Genomic DNA, 20,763 nt, shown 5'->3' with positions numbered 1-20,763 from the left:
ACAGTGATTATTTTGTTCATAAGTCAAATTGACAGAAAAGTCGGTAAACAAAACAAATCTCTGCCACAGAATAAGTAATTCTGCCAACAAATGCTTGCACACGATGCATGTATCTAGAGATTCTAGAGCAAGGCCTGTTCACTTCCTAAGAAAGTTATGTCCCCAAATAATTGCGCATGTGTGCGCCTTAATCTTCTATGTGTGCGTTGGCCTCCGGGAAAAAGTTGCGAGTAATAAAAATAAAAACATTTTTCTACAGCAACATTGCTCCCAACTCTGATTTAAATTATCACGAATTTTATACAATATTAATCATAAAACGGGACTTAAAACGCTTAAAACTTAATTACATGCGATTAAGTTTTATAATGAATATTTGCTTCCAACTGTCTTTATCAATGTTCATAAAATATATGGAGGGTAGGTACGTCTACCCACCATAATAAAAAATATATTTGTCAATGACTCTGTCCAACTGCTGTGGTTAAAGTTCATAACGAAAATTTTATTTATTAACTCTTTAAATAATACATACAACGTGTACCGCTACGTACCACTTAAGACTGTAAGTCTGTACCTACATGGATTACAGCAATGCACATAGAAAATGTGCTAAATGCGGAGCAACGGCTGTTGAAGCAGCCAGAGTGAAATTTACAACTTTAGTGGGTTCAGAAGGAACCGAGTCATAACGCATCTGGAAAGCGTATTAATTAACCGTGAAGAAATGTATGAATACAAGTTGGAAATCTGTGTAAAATGCCGTATGTAAAGTGTAGTGTATCTGTGTGTAAAGTGTAAAGCCCCCTCCAGACTATGCGCGTGAATCGCGGGCGAAGCCGCGAACGCGAGTGTGGAGTCGATTTAGCTGTCTGCGAAAATAGACTCCACATTCGCGTTCGCGGCTTCGCGCCGCGATTCGCGCATGAGTGTGGAGGAGGCTTGATAGGTAGGCATGTTATTTGTATAAAAGGTACTGAAAACTTTGTGAATGCGCTTTATTAATGTCTATTTTTTTATTAAGTTGCCAGTTGCCAGTTTTCAGTGTATATTTTTATATGTAAAACATTTTTTAATAAATAATATATATAATGTTATAAACATAAACATGCCTTTTATTTAAATCAATTGATAATACCACAAACAAGGGGTAATATTTGCATCTTGCATATATTTCGTGATATGAAGATAACAAATATGTTTATCAACAGAATTACTACCTATCAATACCCGCCAGGCTAAACCGGTTGTCAACTTTAGTTCCATTGGTACACAAAGACGGCGCCACTAGTATAAACGTATAAACGGTTGGGGACATTTTTTTGTATGGAGTTACCGTTCTTCTCCTAGTGAGTATTATATTCTTTGTTCTAGAGCAACTATAATCACAGACTACAAAGAGATCTATAATAGCACTGTTACTGAGTAGTTTGCGTAAAAATTTTTTTCGGATAAAACCGGTTTGTGCTTCACTGACGCGTGAAATAAGTTCTCTCGTTGTCTATGCATTTTGTCTATGCTAAAAGCTTCAAATAAAAAAAATAGGCGAACGTTTTAGACAAAATTATTTTAACAATTTTGCTCAACCGTAACTCTATGTATTTGTAACTGGTTACAGAAAATCCTCAAGATCGAATTTAAACAAGGTACGTTAACAGTATACTTAAAAGAAAATCTTAAATTATAAGCCGACCCAAATGTCAATCGACAGATTTTTGATGAGTCGTCCTCAATGCCTGTCATCATAACCACATCCGCCGTCGGTCTAGAAGTTTTACTGTTATTTTTATAATCATCGGTGTTAAAATCGTTTTTAACTAATTTTACTGTAAAAGGTTGTTAATTTATTATGTTCTAGTGCTGAAGCCTACATGTTTAACTTCGATTTCACCGTTTAGTATACGCGACGGCCTATTTTTAGATCGGCTTTTTTTCTTAAGTGAATTTCTGTTCCGACATAACTTATGTATTTTTGTTGCAGGGTTGAATACTGCACCTGAAATATGGCAGTAAACGTATATTCAACTAACGTGACTTCGGAGAATCTGTCTCGACATGACATGTTGGCGTGGGTGAACGACTGCCTGCAGTCCAGCTTCGCCAAGATCGAGGAGCTGTGTACAGGCGCCGCGTACTGCCAATTCATGGACATGCTCTTCCCAGGCAGCGTGCCCATGAAGCGCATTAAATTCAAAACGAATCTAGAACATGAGTACATACAAAACTTCAAAATTTTACAAGCAGGCTTTAAAAAAATGCAAGTGGACAAGGTAAGTTTTCTTTTTTTTTCTCCGAAGTTTTACATTATGTCGTCACAATAACGTATAAAATAATTACCAATCTAAACTGTATTTTTCAACCTACTAGTAGGCTACTTTCTCTTTTATGACAGGTATTTTACAGAAGTGGTTTTTAAATATATTATTGATTAATTCTGTAATGAACACATTATCTGAGCATATTGTAATTGCATCTTTTTAATTAATGTTTTATAAATATGCAAGCAATAAATAACAGCATGTGAATCATTGTTGATAATTGACATATTTGTCTTATGATTCAATCAAATTTGTCATTGGGACAGAGATTTTAAACTGATGACTGAATTTTTTTTTTTTGATGGGCACAACATAGTGATAACATTATCAGCAGGGGGGCCTTATGTGGTGCGATTATTTTTACTTAGCAGAAGAGACAAGGGCCTCACAAACATTTACTGTCTCGAGCCTCACAGTGGTTAAGGCTGCTGCTGATTATCAGCACTTGTCATGGGGTTAAGTAAAACTATAGTAATGTTAATTATGCTGTGATACTGTTCAAAAATACAGTTTTATGCATGGTATAATAATATACTCCGCCTGGTACTCTATTCCGAGATTCGCGTATGACCTAACTGACACGGGCCTACGTCATCATGCTGTTTACAGGTTCTCAAACTTTAAAATGTGGGAGAATTTTAACCAACAGTGAATATTTTAACGGCATTAATTTTAAGTTATTCATGTAGAAACATAGTAAAATAAAACAAATCTAATGTATTAAATTAAACTTTATTTATCTATACAAGACAAACGTTTAAAAAACTAATTCACAGTTAGACATTAATTACCAAGCTTACGACGTGAAAAGTTTGGAAAACACTGCGACTGCTGACACTGAGCGAGAAAGAAATAACAAGGATGACGGTCAGGGCATGAAGTTATCTAGATCCGAATTGTCAAATGTGACAGCGCTATCCTGTGTTGCCAGTAATGTAAACAGAATTACCCGAACGTCTGAAATTTCTTTTGTGAATCGGAAGATATTGCTAACGAATAATTAAAAATGACGTGTTATTGTAAAATTTAAGATAAAATACATTATAAATGAAAATGATAAAATTATAAAGAAATATTTTAACTTATTAACCATAGCTATAATGTACCCATGTAACATGTTATGTTGAAATAAAGTGGCAATGTTATTGTGACGTAGGCCCGTGTCACTCTGGGAATAGAAGACCATGTTTTATTAGACCATGGTTTTATGTAAGTTAAGATTTACTTTTCATACAAACTTGTTCAAAGGGTAGGTATTTATTTTAAGTAAGTATATATATCAATTAATTTTATTTCTCATGGCCTGTCACCACCTCTCCTCAAACTCAAAAGTTTAGTAAAAACAGGATCAAAACCTAGGTCATAACATAAGAGAGCACTGTTTTTAAGACCACTCATTTTATAGGTGATCCCCGTGGACAAGCTGATCAAAGGAAGGTTTCAAGACAACTTTGAGTTCTTGCAGTGGTTTAAAAAGTTTTTCGATGCAAACTATGACGGACGCGAGTATGATGCATTCGAGGCGCGAGGCGGCTTTATGATCGGGTCGGGCGCGTGCGAAACGGGCGTGCCCCTGTGCGCCGGGGCGCTCGCGCCTGCGCCCGCGCCCGCGCAGCGCGTTCGCCGCGCCGCACCGCCCTCCGGCAGTACGTCCCACGACTCATGCACGATCCACCACTGACCACTCATACATACCCAGAAACGTTGTCCGTTATCAGTAACATGATTAACTTTCTGAGTGTGTCCTGAGCGCCTCATCCCGGCCTCGGCCGCCACTGTAGTTTGCGTCGTCATTTTATTTTACTTTCCTCTTTTTTTCTTTTGTAGATAGTACCCATTGACAAACTGGTGAAGGGTCGTTTCCAGGATAACTTTGAGTTTTTGCAATGGTTCAAGAAATTCTTTGATGCCAACTACGGAGGCACGGATTATGACGCGCTGGCCGCCCGGGAGGGACTCCCGATGGGGCACGGGGGCGCCTCGGCGCCGCGCGGGGGCCCCAAGAAGCCCGTGGCGCCTGTCGCCAGGGTGCCGGCCAGACCCCAAACCAGTACTATTCTGTTTTCTTTATTACGCTTTATAGTTGTGCTTCACTCATCAATGACACACATAAAACAAATTATCAGACTGGATTGTTAAAATATTAGTCTATTTACGTATATGAACCATTGCATTTATATAATTGTCAATAATATATTATTTTATTATCATTTTGCTTATACTTGAAACGAAAAATAATATATTTAATGGGTATTTAGTATAATCCTTAATTTTGTTCTCTATTATTAATATCACATTTCAAAATTGCATGATCCTCACATAATTATTTAATTTATTACAATTGTGTAAATATGCACTGAGGTATTGTATTTCATTCTGACTAATATATTCAGTAATTTTATTGTAGGTATATATGATTAATTACATGCAAATGATATATTATTTGAAATACATATATATGTACCTGTACATATATATCATTTATATTTAAACTTTGCATTAATAACAAAAATTTAATGATCAGTAAAGTAAACGCACACCATAAACATATGCCAAGAAATCAGTTTTTGTTAATCACCTTTTTCTTATGTTTATGGCTATTATGAAATTATAATCCAATCTTTGTATTTTATGAAAATGTTACCATTTAAACATGATGACGAAACACCCAGAAAACGTTGATTGATTTTTTGAATACATACAGAAGTAAATAACAAATAATTAGCCATCAATCTAATGACATTTTTTTGTTTCACAGTCGGCAAGGCCAACACCGCGGTGCGGTCGCCCCCCGTGAACCTCTCTAGGTTAAATCAAAGTGCGAAAGGCGACTCTAAAGCTCTGGATGAACTGAACCTTCAGGTATTATTATTGTTACCTATTTTAATTCGACATGTACCTAACCACGCTACTTTCTAAGAGTAAGGCCTCGGAAGATGTCTGGCACAAGGTCGCCAAATTCAACTTGTAATTCACCACGATCGACCACGGCAAGTTTCGTCACATGAGCAAAATACCTATTATAAATTTCAAGATTCCTAATAGGTCCCTATGTCGTCGTAAAATTCTGTTTTTGCATGTTCGTCGCCAATTTTAAATATCTATTGGAAAAATGAAAATTCTTTATTCACATAAAATATGGTATAACAAGGTGTTATTGGAAATATATTCCTGTACAGAAATATATTTTGCTGGTTAGGCAGGCAAATATTATTTTGAAGCTATTAAGGAAAAAAAATCGGGCAAGTGTGAGTCGGACTCGCGCACTAAGGGTTCCGTACCATAATGCAAAAAACGGCAAAAAAAAAAACGGTCACCCATCCAAGTACTGACCGCTCCCGACGTTGCTTAACTTCGGTCAAAAATTACGTTTGATGTATGGGAGCCCCACTTAAATCTTTATTTTATTCTGTTTTTTAGTATTTGTTGTTATAGCGGCAACAGAAATACATCATCTGTGAAAATTTCAACTGTCTAGCTATCACGGTTCGTGAGATACAGCCTGGTGACAGACAGACGGACGGACGGACGGACAGCGGAGTCTTAGTAATAGGATAGCTCCACCCTATCAAAGTATATTAATGGAAAACAACATGTTAGAGTAACAGTTAGTTTGTAAATTATTTTTATTGTTATTTATAATTATGTAACTGTTGTTCAGGTAAACGAACTAAAAGCCACAGTAGATGGCCTTGAGAAGGAAAGAGATTTCTACTTCGGGAAACTCAGGGACATAGAGGTGATCTGTCAAGAAATGGAAGAACAACAAACTGGCCCAATTGTTCAAAAAATCCTCGACATATTATATGCGACTGAGGTAAGTGATCACTGGACTTTTTGCAAATATAACTATGGTAGGAAATAAGGCCGATTTACACTTGTTAGTTTTACTTATATAATAGACCGGGAGATAGTGACACATTTTACTGGGTCATTTGTACCAGTATGGCGGTTCGTCAGGGGTCTAAGTATGTAATGAAGGAAAGAAAAATGATGGTCATAGCGCTGGTACCGGCGGCCCAATCGCGTGGGCGTTAGTCGAACGTGTCGGATAAAATACGAGTGTCGTACGATTTGTTCCACAAAAATCCTCGTATTTTCCGATAGTCCATAAAAAAGAAGTAGGCGGTAGCGTAATGCCATACTTCTCCGGTGTGACTTACAGCCCGCCATACTGAGGCGAACACATTAATTAAAAAAAAAAGAATTCAATCATTTGTGCCAAGCTAATTTTTGCACAGGTGATCAACGTCGAGGAGCCATTCATGGACATCACCATGCCATACTTTTCGGATGGTTCCAAATGGCCGCCATACCGCCGCAAGGGAGTTAATTTTTTTTTGCTAAACGATTTGTACCATCTTGAAATTTTTTTTCAACACTTTCTGTGTGATCATAAATGGAAATCTCATAATGCCATACCTGTAGGAGGTGGCAAATGTGTACAATTTTTTTTTTAATTTCAAGTATGGTGTCCCTTTTTTCCCCTATTAGAAGTATGGCAAATATAATAATGGTCACATTGCATCATATAATTTCCAAAAATCCAAATGCCATACTGGTACAAATCGTAAAAAAAATTTTTTTTTTTCTGTCTTGGCTTAAGTCTCACAGTCGTCCGCCCCGTAGTTATAATCTGGAATAATTTTTTTTAGGTATAATTGTATCCAAACAAACAGAATATGATGATGCCATGCTGTAAAAAATTATTTTACGTATTGTATAGTCGTATTTTTGAAACGTGTCGATTAAATAAGTTTTTCAAGTATGGCAGCACGTTATAATTACGGTCACATTTTATCAAATACTTTCCAAAAATTTAAATGCAATACTGGTACAAATCGTTTAGCAAAAAAAAATTAACTCCCTTGCGGTATGGCGGCCATTTGGAACCGTCAGAAGAGTATGGCATGGTGACGTCCATGAATGGCTGCTCGACGATGATCACCTGTGCAAAAATTAGCTTGGCACAAATGGTTGAAATGGTTTTTTTTTTAATTAATGTGTTCGCCTCAGTATGGCGGGTTGTAAGTCACACCGGAGAAGTATGGCATTACGCTACCGCCTACTTCTTTTTTATGGACTATCGGAAAATACGAGGATTTTTGTGGAACAAATCGTTCGACACTCGTATTTTATCCGACACGTTCGACTAACGCCCACGCGATTGGGCCGCCGGTACCAGCGCTATGTCCATCATTTTTCTTTCCTTCATTACGTACTTAGACCCCTGACGAACCGCCATACTGGTACAAATGACCCAGTAAAATGTGTCACTGTCTCCCGGTCTATAAGAAGCAGGTTAAGAATGAGACACTGATGTATAATTTTAACAAATAGCTTCACGTATATCCAAAGTAAGTTAAGTGCAATATTATCCGACCTATATATAGTTCGTTTTTTTTAGCATTAGAAATAAGGTAAACTATCTTGATGTGTCTTTTAATCGAAAAACACATTTTAAAAATAAGTTACGGCAAATATGTAACAATTATGAATCTAATACGATCATTTATATTCTTCTGCTTTCATAAGTAATAGTTATTGATTTATAAAAAGCGTTTTTCAATTAAAAGACATGTCAAGATCGCTTACCTTCTTTCAAGTTCTTTCTAATGAAAAAAAAAAACGAACTATAAGCCTGCGTCGAAAATGAAGCGGTCGCCCTAGCAGGCAGACGCTGGTGACTGCGATTGTCATTGTTGATGTTATGATTAAAAATATTCCTCTCCCCTTTTTGAAGCAGTGTAACTGTTAATGGCAGAAGGTAATACATACGATGACCTTTTTATCGCTGAAGCAAATTCTTCTTAATTAAATACCTGAGTATTGACAGTATTGTTGCCTTTAAGTATAATTTATTGTAAACAAACACTCTTTGAGGATGTCCTGTTATTATTCAAATAATTCACTCGAAAATTATCCTCGTTTTATATTATACGATGTTCAATGTTCAATTACCTACGACCTAGATAATTGAAGTTGAGATAAACATCAACAAAAGCTTTTATTATTTGTATCTTCTTACCTATGCAATAAAGTCGATGTTTACATCGACGTTCCTACTACAAGGTCCCTTCTTATTGCAAATCTACGCGATGGCCTACTTTAAAAGTTGCTTATGCCTGATAGGAATATTGGGCCAACGAAGTCCAAGCAAAGGTGGGCAGCTGCCTCTCTTAGCCTCCTGACTCTTGCCTTCTCTAAAGCTATACAGGGTAACAAGATAGCGATATCGCTTATTCCTTTTAACATATAAATAATTGCGTTCCTTAAATTGGTCCATGTCATGGTTGACTAACTGGACTAGGAGCCATAGACCTCGTATAAACATATTTCAGACTATGTTAACAATATAAATGTGAATGGTTACAGGATGGATTCGCGCCTCCCGAGGAGATCGACGGGGACAACCCGCACCCCCCCGAAGAGGACGAGTATTGAACAGGGGTTGACGTGTAACTTGTATGCGTATCATAGTGCTCTTTGTATATTAACTCGGAATTATCTTGCTTAACCAACACCCGTATCGAGTGCTTAGTATTTCACAGCCGATGAGTCGTGACCGGTGTACATTACAACCTCGGTTCGTCTACGGACCGCAACATTAACCCTTTCACTGCATGTGACACGATATCGCGCTACAAATTTAGCTATATCTGGCAAAGTATCTCCGGTAAGAGAAAACATCTTTTCTGTTAGTGTACCTTATGTAGTAATTACCCAAGTACGATCATTCGTCACTATTTGCTAAATTACAGCTTGACTTAAGAATCAAGTGTTGAGTTCATATTTTTGCATTGGAGGAAAAATTACACTATTACTGTTTTAGAATTCAGAAACTTCTTATAGTTACTACTTAAAGTGCAACTGTCTACTGTGGTCAGAGCCACAAAGTAACTAATTTTTTTTAAATGATCTAAAACTTTTGAATAAGGAAAGGTGCATATATTTTCTTAATATGCACATGACTCTTCGAAAACTAAATAAATATACAGGTGTTTTGTATGTGGCTGTGTCATACCTAAGTGCATTACTTTAAACACTGAGCATTGTTTCTTGACTGATTCTGTCTATATCTGTGTAAGTTGTTTCGATGGTATAAATCTTCTTGTATTGTTTACTCTGTGTCGGCGAGGCGTTAGCTGTGCAGTGTGGTGCAGAATGTGTGCTTCTTAATGTCCTTGTATTTATCACTTTGGGCCACCGGTGCCTATTTACGTGCATTTAATAGGTTGTTAATTATGAAATGTTTACTGTTATTGTACTTGTTTAATTCTGTTAAAATTTCGCAGTTTTCTGAAGTATAAGTATTGATAACAAAATCGTTAGAGTAAAGTGATGAACATGTTAGATCTGATGACCGGGGCGGTTACCCCGCGACGGTCACGAGCAATGTCGTAAAATTTTGTAAGTTTGGCATGTAACTGTACTGTTCTAGACGGCTGTGGCAGTGTATTGTAGGTAATCGTTCGGTTTATTGGTCCGGGCCCAGTATTAAACGATGTAGTTAAGACTAAAGGACATTAATTTAACCGAGATATCCGTTATGGTCCGTGTAAAGATATATACTACAGTTGTTAACATAGTAAACCAATACACGAGAATGATTTATTTGTCTGCCCTTTTTTCAATGGAATTAACTAAATCAATAGAAATAACTTTGTCACGTTTTCCTATGATAGCGTGCTTGCAGTTGCACCCAGGCTAGGTCGACAACAAGTCGAATCATATTCCTATTAGGCGAGATATTTGAGTAGATTTAGGTTATTGACATGATATAGTTTTCTTAATTACATGTTTACATATGTATTCATATTCAAACTTCTATTAATTTCAAAATTGCTCTATTAAAATTAAAATTTACAGTAGATTAACACTTGTTACAAAACCATAATTAATTTGGTAACTAAACTATTGAATTGACATATTAATTAGCACTCTCATGAAGCCTGAGTAAGATTTAATGAAATTAGTATTTTAAGAAAGAGGGTTATGTAAAAATTATAAATGTATATTATATACAAGTGTAATACGTACAAAGAAATTTAAATCAAAATGGAACAGATGGTCAAGTTTGGTCTCAGCTACTTATACAAACCATAATTAAATATTGTGTCTGACTCTGCCCTACAAATTTAATAATACTCTATAATTTGCAAACATTTTCTGTATATGTAATATATTATCCATAAATCTGGAAAGTAATGTTCGCAAAAGTCCAGATATTTCATGTTTCTGTATATTTTATCATTTTAAATTTATCTAGGTACCTATCTAATAACTTTAAGATTATATTGATAAAACTGTATATCAAAATTATGCATGAACAAAATAAGGAGCCTAATAGATTTTAGCACAGTAATAATAAAATGTTAAAAACTTTAACGATGTGCTAACACTGAAATTGAGGATGACACCAACTATTTGTTGCCAGAAATTGATGACTACAATAATTTATTTTAACTTTTGCATACATAAACTGCCTTAACATCAGATTTTCAATGCCTCTAATTTCAGATTGTAAATGTCTTATCAAATAAATACCTAAATCTTTATTATAAATACGTTTTATTTCAATTTCAAATTCCCCCGCTTACACTTATTTATATTATTATAAATAATTACTACCCTATTTACAATTAGTACTTTATGTAGTTGTGGTTGTGTAATCAGAATCACTCACCTCATTCTGCCGAATCCTATGGGCTTAATACATATATGCTTTTTTTTTGTCAAGACACTTTCAGCGAAGAGGAACAGAATAGTAGATTGTACAACAAGGGCATAAAGTGACCCATTTTTACCCGAGGCAATTTATGCCCTTGTTGTACACTCTGCTTTTCACTTCGATTGCGAGGAAAATATACAAAAAATCAAATATTTTAGGTTATTTTAACGTATTTATTCAAGACTAAAGAAAATTGTTCTTGGGCCGGTCGGAGGCGCGGGGCACGCCGATCGGGAGAGCGCCGGTCGGGGGCGCGCCGGCAGGGCTGGCAGTTTGTATGGCAGAATTTGGACCAGTGTTGGCCGAAAGTTAATCCAAATTGAAAATGCTGGCCAATAACCATTATAAATTAAACCGTAAACTGTAATCGTCCGTTACGGTTTAGGGTTCAATTTATAATGGTTAATGGCCAACATTTTCAATTCGCATTAACTTTCGGCCAACACTGATTTGGACTTTATTGCTAAGTCAATAAGGGTCGTATTAGATGATTTTACTTTATGCTCTAGAGCATAAAATGCGATTTTATGTCGTCTAGGCACGACATAAAGGTGCACTTTTTGAGCATGAGAAGTGAAAAACAATATATAGTTTCCCTCTTAGCGGCAAGATCACAAAAAGTGCCCGGCAATCTATTCTATTTATCGAACACATGCGCGCCAATAGAATTTCAACTTTAGTACTCAGGTTTAAAGCTTAAATTAAACTGGCCTTTCAGGAAATGTGACTTGTCTTCAAATGAATTTGGATTTTTATGGGAAATTAAACCATGTAGATGGATATGGCCTAAAAATGATAACACAGAGGGAATATATTTCCGACCTGCTTTTGAACTGTATTTGAAAGTGATAGGGTTAAATTTTGCATAATTTCTGACACCCTTATGCCTTATAAAGGGTACCAGAAGGTTATTTGGGTAAGAAGGTCTAACTGGCGTACACGATCGGACCAAAATGTACCTTCTATGTGGCGGCCGCTTTCACAATTTTGACCTCGGACGCATTTACTGCCAGCGCGAGCTACGCGCTACGACCCGACCGTAGCCAATAACGTTAGGGTAGTATTCCACCTGTCCAATGTCAGTGCGTCTCACTCTCTTATTAAAGCAAAATGTGAGATGCAATACAGATTGGACAAATAAATTGGATAGGTGGAATACCACCCTGTAATGTAATTATGTTTATAGCGAAAAGCGTCTACAAACAGAGAACTTACATGGATCTTCAGATATCGACTTCCACCTCTACTACCTATGCTATGCCCACGCATGAAGGTAAAATAATTCAATTCGATAAAAAAAAAACATGAAATGAATGTATAAGTATATTTAGCATTTTAAGACTTATACACGATATGAGGCCATAGTTAAAAATTGTACAAAAGTGCTCATACCTATGCTTACACATCAACACACATTTATTATTTCAAATAATAATAATAAAAAACAAACATAATTATATTCCATAAATTACATTATTCATATGCCATTCCCGTATGCGGGACAATCGTCTCCAAAGCCTCCAGACAATACGTAGATGCAGCTTTTGCTCATCCGCTCGGTTTCGATAGGTACCTACATTACATAATATTATAACATGTCAGAAATCTCTTAGTTAAAATGCAAGTAATTGTAATATTTCTAATAATTAATGAAATAAATCGTACTTTAAACTGCCACACCACTGCTATATAAAGAATTATATTACTCAACCGAAAAACACAAAATTATGTTACTCGGACTCTGTGTTAGGATGGTATTCCACCTGTCCAATGTCATTGCGTCTCACTCTCTCATTGAGCAAAATGTGAGACGCAAATACACATTGGACAGATGGATACTATCCTTACAAACGTACGAAATGTCCACTTTATTAATTATGATACAATACACGAGTGGTTCATATTTATGATTACGGTGGGCCGTGACAAATTTATAAGTACCTACTACTATGTGAATACTAATAAAATAACTCATAGATAAATCAAATCTTTTAACTAATGTACCTAGTTAGTTCTGCGAAGTTCTTTCTAATGCTAAAAAACACCAAGTTTTGCTAATTTAAGATCTGCAACTCCCATTCAATGGTTGTAATAAAGACAGCGCCGTTTGAAATAGTTATTTACGATACAAGTGCGAAAAAGAGAAAATTCGAAACGAGTGGCGATAAATTAAAACACGACACACGAAGGGAGTGTTTTAAATCGACACGAGTTGCGAATATAGGACCATATGTACTGTAAACGTCTTTTACAGTACATATGGTGCTATTTTCCCGCACTAGTGCGTAAAATAGCACTTTTCGTGCGTATGTCAAAAGTTTAAGAGCGCTCTTACAAGAAAAGTCGAAATAACGCAAAATTGATGATACTAGTCGACGAAATTCAGGACTTTGTGCTCATTATTAGAAACAATGAGTACTTGTTCCAGTAAAAGCGTCTTCTTATCTTTTTAAATATCGTTGTAAATATTAGAAAAAGGACTTATTAAATTAGTAATGATTTTTTTTCTGATGGTCGTTTCCGAAAAACCCCGTGAAGCACTGAATGGCAAGCTCTTATTTGGAAATGTTGAGAAGTTTACTCTGCTAAACCTGGCTATTTTGTATTACTAATACCCTGTACTTTAGGCATATCAAACGATATTTTTCCTACACACCTTTGAGAAAGAGAAAATCAAAGTAAAACGAACTCAATTTTCTCTCCGAAACAAGTGTCAATTCCTACGAAAATCTACTTAATATCGAAGTCATTTTCATACTCAAGCAATCTGCAACGTTTGCTTATACTGTTGGTATACATTAGTGTTTATGAAATTCTACTATAATTTTTTGGCAATTTTTTGAAAACTACTCTATATTACCGATGACGCGCGCTGCGCCAGCTCAGTGCCGCGGCAGAGCTTGTAGAGGCAGGACGTGTGTCGGTCGGCTCCGCACATTTTCAACGGCGACAACGAGATTTTTTATCATTGTGTGCGGCGGGCGCCGTGTAAAACGCTATACTGTGTGCGTGTAAACCGCAACGAGAGACTTTGATCCTAGCACTGTTTTTATAGTATTATAATTTATAATGGTACAGTTTAATAAACTACCGGACAGGATTAAAAATATTTGAAACGACCTGACATTCTATATGTATTAATTTTGACTCAAGATAGTACTCAGGGTCTGATGATGGAGCCGGAAGGTGGTCACCGGTACCAATCAACCATGCAACTAAACCACTTCGTGTTTAGGCTCGTTTTATTCATCTCAACAAGATCTTTGACACAAGATAGTACTCAGGGTCTGATGATGGAGCCGGAAGGTGGTCACCGGTACCAATCAACCATGCAACTAAACCACTTCGTGTTTGGGCTCGTTTGATTCGTCTTAACAAGATCTTTGACACAAGATAGTACTCAGGGTCTGATGATGGAGCCGGAAAGTGGTCACCGGTACCAATCAACCATGCAACTAAACCACTTCGTGCTTGGGCTCGTTCGATTCGTCGCAATAAGATCTTTGACAAAAGTTAGTACTCAGAGTCTGATGATGGAGCTGGACTGTGGCCACGGGTACCAGTCTACCATGTAACTGAACCACTTCGTGTTTGGGCTCGTTTGATTCGTCGCAACAAGATCTTTGACACAAGATACTACTCAGGGTCTGATGATGGAGCTCGAAGGTGGCGACGGGTACCAGTCTATCACGTTACTGAACCACTTCGTGTTTGGGCTACGTGTTTGGGCTTCGTGTTTGGGCATCGTGTTTGGGCTTCGTGTTTGGTGTATCACCTAGTGTCAAAGATCTTGTTGAGACGAATCAAACGAGCCTAAACACGATGTGGTTTAGTTGCATGGTTGATTGGTAATGGTGACCACCTTCCAGCTCCATCATCAGACCCTGAGTACTGTCTGGTGTCAAAGATCTTGTTGAGACGAATCAAACGAGCCCAAACACGAAGTTGTTTAGTTACACGATAGACTGGTACCCGTGGCCACCTTCCAGCTCCATCATCAGACCCTGTGTATCTTCAGTGTCAAAGATCTTGTTGAGACGAATCAAACGAGCCCAAACACGAAGTGGTTTAGTTACATGATAGACTGGTACCCGTGGCCACCTTCCAGCTCCATCATCAGACCCTGTGTATCTTCAGTGTCAAAGATCTTGTTGAGACGAATCAAACGAGCCTAATCATGTTACTACATGGTTGATTGGTATCCGTGACCACCTTAATCATCATCATTATCATCAGATCCTCAATACTAGTTCGTTTTTAAACCCTCGTTGATACAAACTTTACAACCTATAGGTACCAAATGCTATGACGAAACATGTAAATAAGCGAGTACCTATAATTTATTTCGAGTAATACTTATACCTTCATAAGTACGAGTATGGGGCTATTCATAAATTACGTCGTTTCAAATGGAAGGAGGGGGGGGGGGGGGTATGGACATCGGATGATGGTAGTATGACGTAGGAGGAAACAGAGTCATCCAAAGCATGATTTTTGGATGATTTGAGAGGTGGGTGGGTCAAAAATCGTCAAAAATAGATGAAAAATTAATTTATGAACACTGCACACACTTACATTTGCACTGCATTTAGTATTTTCGTACTTACCAAATAACAGTTTTAGGACTTTAAAAGTTAAGCACAGTTAGTGTTGTTATGGTTGATTTCAATATGCTTCGCGAAGGATCAAGAATGTTTAATCCATCATTGTAGTGCGAGTGTGGTAGAATGGATCGGCATACTGAGCTCGCACGGCCTGCCGCAGCGCGTAAAATACCTAAACTCGCTCAACGCCGAAATGTAATAGCGCTCTTAAAGGGCCATATGTACTGTAAAACGTTGTACGATACACGTGCGGATAGGTAATTCGCAACTCGCAATTTATCGCCACTCGTTTCGAATTTCCTCTTTTCCGCACTTGTATCGTAAATAACTATTTCAGCGCAGATGGCACATTATGTAAAAAAAAACTAGTTATAATTCGTATTTGTACGTCACGACTTGGTTGCTCTATTTCTGATTTTGTTGTTGGCCAGCATACTTTTCGACTTATTGAAAGAAATTCTTTTGCTTGGCGTTCGAGATTTTCTTGTACGAGTCATTGTTAGTTCAAATTTGTCAGAATTAAACGAAGATGACAGGTCAACGTTGCGTGATCTTAAAACTTTACACAAATCAATTTTCATTTGGGCAGCTGGTGTTTGTACTTTAGAAGTTTTATTATGGCTTTTTGGGGTTCCCATCCGTTTTTTAGAGTTTTCTATTAAACTGTCATTTTCTTTTTTATTTCGACTTTTTGTGATTTCGGTCGCTTTAGTCTTATTATTTTTATCCTGTGTTCCTTTCTTCTCAGTCTTTTGTTTCTTTTGAACTTTTGTTTTAGTTGTTATGTTTTCTTTAAGTGAAGTATCACTTTCTTTAAGATCTGAATTATTGGCAGATTCCAACGCGGCTGATAGGTTTTTTAGTCTTCTTGACCTCAGTGACGTGTTTGGTGTTTCGTTATTATTTTGAACCATTTTTGCAGGTTGAGAGTTATCATCAGACTTCTTCGTTGTTTTTGATTGAGTTTTCTTTGTTAATTTTTTGCTTGTTTGATTTTTCGGGATTTTCATTACGTCCTGTAACACAACTAACGGAGGTTTGTTCGTTTTCGTTACTTTCGTTGATGAAGTCGGTTGGGTGTCAGGGCCACTTTGCTTGGGCATGATTCCGTGATTCTGTGTCAAGTCTGTGAATGAAAAATGTTACATGAATAAATGACACTTACTGTACATGTGGTCAAATATGGTCTATGGTATTCATTTATAAAATAGGTAGGTACGCATAAATTAAGCCCGCAACAGACGTAGCTATAATACCTATATAATATTAATAGCTAAGCACCACACGATAAAGATACCAAATTTATGTATCGTAATATATTTAACGAGCTATAATTTACATCGTGATCCAATATTATTTAAGCAAAGGTTACAGTTAATTTTGAAATAATGTCAAGTAATGTCTCTATATTACAATCAATTATATTGGATTTTTTTATTTTATCTCTGTAGAATAAAAAAAGTCCATTATTTGTCCATTGATTTAAAATTATAGTTTTTTCCTAATTGTTATTTTTTTATTGACTGCTATTACATTGCACACAGCTATATATATTGCGCAGGTATATCTGTCTGAGAGTAGGATAAATAGCCCTTATGCGCCTGGTCAGTAAGTATCTAATTTGTTTTTATAACGATATTTTTCAAATCATCATCAAGCGGTTTCTCCGCACCTGAAACACGCATACTCGACACTCGTACAAACAGTACCTGCGTGTCTTTAGAAGCTATGATGTATTGAATAGGGTTACAAATGATTACCTGTGTGGTGGTGCACCTGCATCGGGGAAAAATGGCGCCGCGCGGCACACTCGTGGTCGCTGTCGTCCGTGTCCCAGAACGCGTCGATACGGCTGCGGCTCAGCATGACCCTCTTCGCGGGACCTTGGCAGTGAGAACACGTGTTAACAATCATATACAATAACTGACCAACAGTTCTGTGGACTAGCAATAACTTGTATAAATACTTACATGGTTTCACAGGAGTATCCATTCTGGGAGCTGCTTGAAGCATTCTCTTAACATCTTTGTTGTTTTTATGATTTGTGTTATACTTATTATCTAGGTCTTTACATTTTTTATTACTTAGGGGATTCCTAATTACAACATCTTTGTTATTCAATAGTTTTTCATCACCAACATCTTTGACAATTTTATTATTTGTCAACTTTATTTCATCAACATCTTTGATATTTATATTATTTGCTCTTTTCTTATTACCAACATCCTTGACATTTTTAGTATTTGCCAGTTTACTTTCCTCTAGACCTTTGATATTTTTATTATTTGTTGTTTTTATATTACCAACATCTTTAGTATTGTTAACATTTATTTGATTTGCATTACTACGGCTTTTAACATTTCTATCACTTGGAGGCTTCATGTTGCCTACATTTCTGCTATTTATGTTACCAACATCTTTGACATTTTTGTCATTTATCATGTTCACTTTATTATCAGGTTTATTTGCAATATTATTATTCCCCTCTTGTATATTTTTTTTGGAGAGAGGTTTTTCTTGTAGTTTACTCTTTGTATCATTAATACTAACTCTGAATATTTCATCATCTGTGTAAGTTTCACTGACACTGTCATTATTACATGTTGATATAATTGAAGTAATGTCCCATTTATCATCACCATCCTTAGTCCCACTGACCCTTGGTTTGGTGGTGTTAGCTGTTATAGTAGAATTAACTTGATTTGGAGGGACAATCTTATGAATCAAATCTAAGAGATTATCGTCATCTTGATTAACATCACGACTTAAAAGGGACTGGCTGGTGACCAATTTTCTTGTCTTATGTTTTTCTCTAGACAATGCACTATAGATATTACTTTGTGGACTGTCTGCACTACCATTATCAAAGCTATTATTTTTTCTCTCAGTGACATCAAGAGTCTGGGTAAATAGTTTTCTTTTCATAAAGCTGGGCCTCATGGACATGTCACTGGTAGTCAACTCTAGGTTATCTTGTTCAGGTTCTACTTGTGGCTCTGGGCTGGGATCTCGTACTGGCTGGGGTTGCAGGATTTCATTTTCTTGAGTACTACAAAGTAGGAATGGAATGCCAGAAGATTTTGAAATCATTTTCTCCCGAAGTTTAGCAGGGGCAGACTTCTTGACAGGAAATTGTGGCTTCACAAATTCAAACTCATTATTTTTATTGTTATCTATGTTTTGTGTTTGCTTCTTAACTTTGTCATTACTTGAACAAGTTTTTGGTTTCTTTGTAGTAGGATTTGGTATGTCACCTAAACTTTCAGCTTTTCTCTTTTCACTTTTCTTTTCCACTGTTTTTTGTTTTTCTGTTGTATCCAGGAATATGTTGTCATTTTCATCACTCAGTTCATCAATCTGATCTCTCTGTGCATTCATCTTTTTATTAGCACAATCTGCCTTTGGGAACTGGTTGCTTTTAACTTGATGTTGCTCCTCATAGAGTGTAGACCTGTTAAACTTTTGAGATGGGAATTGAAATGCACCCCTGAACCTATCTCTTTGAGACATAATTGTCATATTTTGCATGCTTTTAGTAGAACATATGGAGGCATTAAGAGTGTTTCTATGCATGGAAGAGATATTAGCTTGGCCACTTGTGTACCTTTGAGAGAAGAAGGTATTTCTAGGGCCACACATTGCATTATTCTGGGGGTACAAAGTGTACCCATTTTGGAGTACACCATTTCTTTGTGAGAACTGTCTCCAGCTGTATCCTGTCTGTGTCGACACACAGTCATCATTGCTGATTGATGAGCTTGATCCTTGGTCACCGTCATCCTCATACCTGTATTGGAAATTCTTTACAGACATCTGCATTTTCCGCCTCCTCTGAGCTTTTTTCCTATATTCAAGTTTTCTGTTCACTACTTGCTTAATCATTTTCAATTCATCTTCAGAACATTGACTGATAATAGATTTGATTGTATCTGCCCGACTGGCTGTTGAATCTGCAAAAGCATTTAAATATGTGAGAATATGCAATAATACTTAGGGAATTATTTTTCTATCAATATTACTACTGGTATTTGTTTACTGAGATCTATAAATGAAATAAAATCTTACCAATACTTCTCATCGAGACTGGTGATACTGCTCTGTCATTGTACACTGATCGTTGAGAAAAGCCTCTTGAACAGAAAGGTTGGTGGAAATTGCGCGGCTGCAAGTCACTGCGGACTGAATGAGTGGGAGAGGTGTCTCGTCTATAGTATATACTCCGTTGGCTGCTGCCAACCGATGCTGCTGAACTTTGCTTTTCAAAATTTCGTGGCAAATTCAAGGTGGAAGAGAACAGGTTAGGACGAAAACTTGTGTCCATGGTGAAGTTTTTGTTGGTGAAGTTAGTGTTTGGACCTTTGCCAGAAACAATCTAAAAAGAGAAAAATAATTTCTTATAAAAAGAGTTTTTTTTGTTTTCTCTGCTATTTATAGTAAGTATGTACTAAGAAGACATATCATTTAGACAACATCCAGTTTCATTTGCATTTTTGATAATTTGTAGCCAAATGCGCATCAGAGAACAATTCCATCTTATTATATATGTATTTATAACCTTCCGAGATCCTATCGATAACGTCAGTAATTAGACCATTACATACTGATTACATATGTTCAGGGCACATATTAGAGGTAAGATAATGTCAGGAGCGGTTTATTGCTAAATACTAACCATTTTAGAGCCTTCAAATTTAAAAACATTACTATTTTTTCTTTCCATCACTAGATTTTATTTATCAGCCAGTCCACTGTAAAGTATCACTGCTCAATATTTGAACTAGTGAAAACACTCATTAAGGAAATATTCACATTCCACTTTGTAAACGGAACCAACTTCATTAATTGAGAAAAACATATTTACGATTAACATTCACACAGACAGACGAGTAACGAATTTCTGTTTGAAGTATGTTTGGCATTTGTGTTGCTTAGAGATGTCCAAACAAAACTTTCCGATACCGGTTTTTAATTTTTCTCGTTTTTGATAGAATTTTTAACTTAAATTTGGTTTATGTATTTGATTTTATTTACGGTTATTTTAATTTTAAAATTTATAAAGTAAATGGAGGTTGAGAATATTGCTAGTGCAAGTACTTTACTTGCTCCAGGC

General features: G+C 36.4%; 2 protein-coding genes across 5 annotated transcripts in view; one reads left to right on the top strand and one right to left on the bottom strand.

Moving 5' to 3' along the window:
- The first annotated feature begins 1,519 nt into the window (after nucleotides 1–1,519).
- Nucleotides 1,520–20,763, top strand: part of LOC134798226 (microtubule-associated protein RP/EB family member 1) — a 140,955-nt gene continuing 121,711 nt past the window's right edge. The window contains exons 1-6 of one of the 4 annotated variants that reach the window (XR_010145166.1): nucleotides 1,520–1,646; nucleotides 1,982–2,270; nucleotides 3,724–3,964; nucleotides 5,077–5,180; nucleotides 5,980–6,135; nucleotides 8,694–8,888. Coding sequence is in view for 3 of the 4 variants with exons in the window: in XM_063770597.1 (XP_063626667.1) it covers nucleotides 2,004–2,270; nucleotides 3,724–3,964; nucleotides 5,077–5,180; nucleotides 5,980–6,135; nucleotides 8,694–8,762 (837 nt within the window). In the remaining variant the exon portion in view is untranslated. Of the gene's footprint in view, nucleotides 1,647–1,736; nucleotides 1,836–1,981; nucleotides 2,271–3,723; nucleotides 3,965–4,145; nucleotides 4,369–5,076; nucleotides 5,181–5,979; nucleotides 6,136–8,693; nucleotides 10,884–20,763 lie in introns of those variants that run through there. The other 3 variants (XM_063770599.1, XM_063770597.1, XM_063770598.1) reach the window with 3 other exon arrangements.
- Nucleotides 15,918–20,507, bottom strand: LOC134798221 (uncharacterized). Its single transcript, XM_063770588.1, has 5 exons — nucleotides 20,326–20,507; nucleotides 19,719–20,025; nucleotides 17,624–19,603; nucleotides 17,414–17,536; nucleotides 15,918–16,779 (listed from the first exon to the last, which is right to left on the bottom strand). Exons 1-5 carry the CDS (start codon nucleotides 20,371–20,373, stop codon nucleotides 16,043–16,045), a joined length of 3,195 nt encoding a protein of 1,064 aa, XP_063626658.1. The 5' UTR covers nucleotides 20,374–20,507; the 3' UTR covers nucleotides 15,918–16,042.

This window comes from Cydia splendana, chromosome 16, assembly GCF_910591565.1.
Source record: "Cydia splendana chromosome 16, ilCydSple1.2, whole genome shotgun sequence".
Lineage (NCBI taxonomy): Eukaryota > Metazoa > Arthropoda > Insecta > Lepidoptera > Tortricidae > Cydia > Cydia splendana.
The sequence above is the reverse complement of the archived record's forward strand: the minus strand, read 5'-3'. Positions and strand labels throughout refer to the sequence as shown.

What these genes read in the sequence shown, in the direction of transcription:
- LOC134798221 (XM_063770588.1), bottom strand. Translation starts at nt 20,373, where the DNA reads ATGGAAAGAAAAAATAGTAATGTTTTTAAATTTGAAGGCTCTAAAATG. An exon ending in AATTTGAAGGCTCTAAAATG is followed by an intron (nt 20,026 to 20,325) that starts GTTAGTATTTAG and finishes TTCTCTTTTTAG; the next exon opens with ATTGTTTCTGGCAAAGGTCC. An exon ending in GCAGGTGCACCACCACACAG is followed by an intron (nt 16,780 to 17,413) that starts GTAATCATTTGT and finishes TTTCATTCACAG; the next exon opens with ACTTGACACAGAATCACGGA.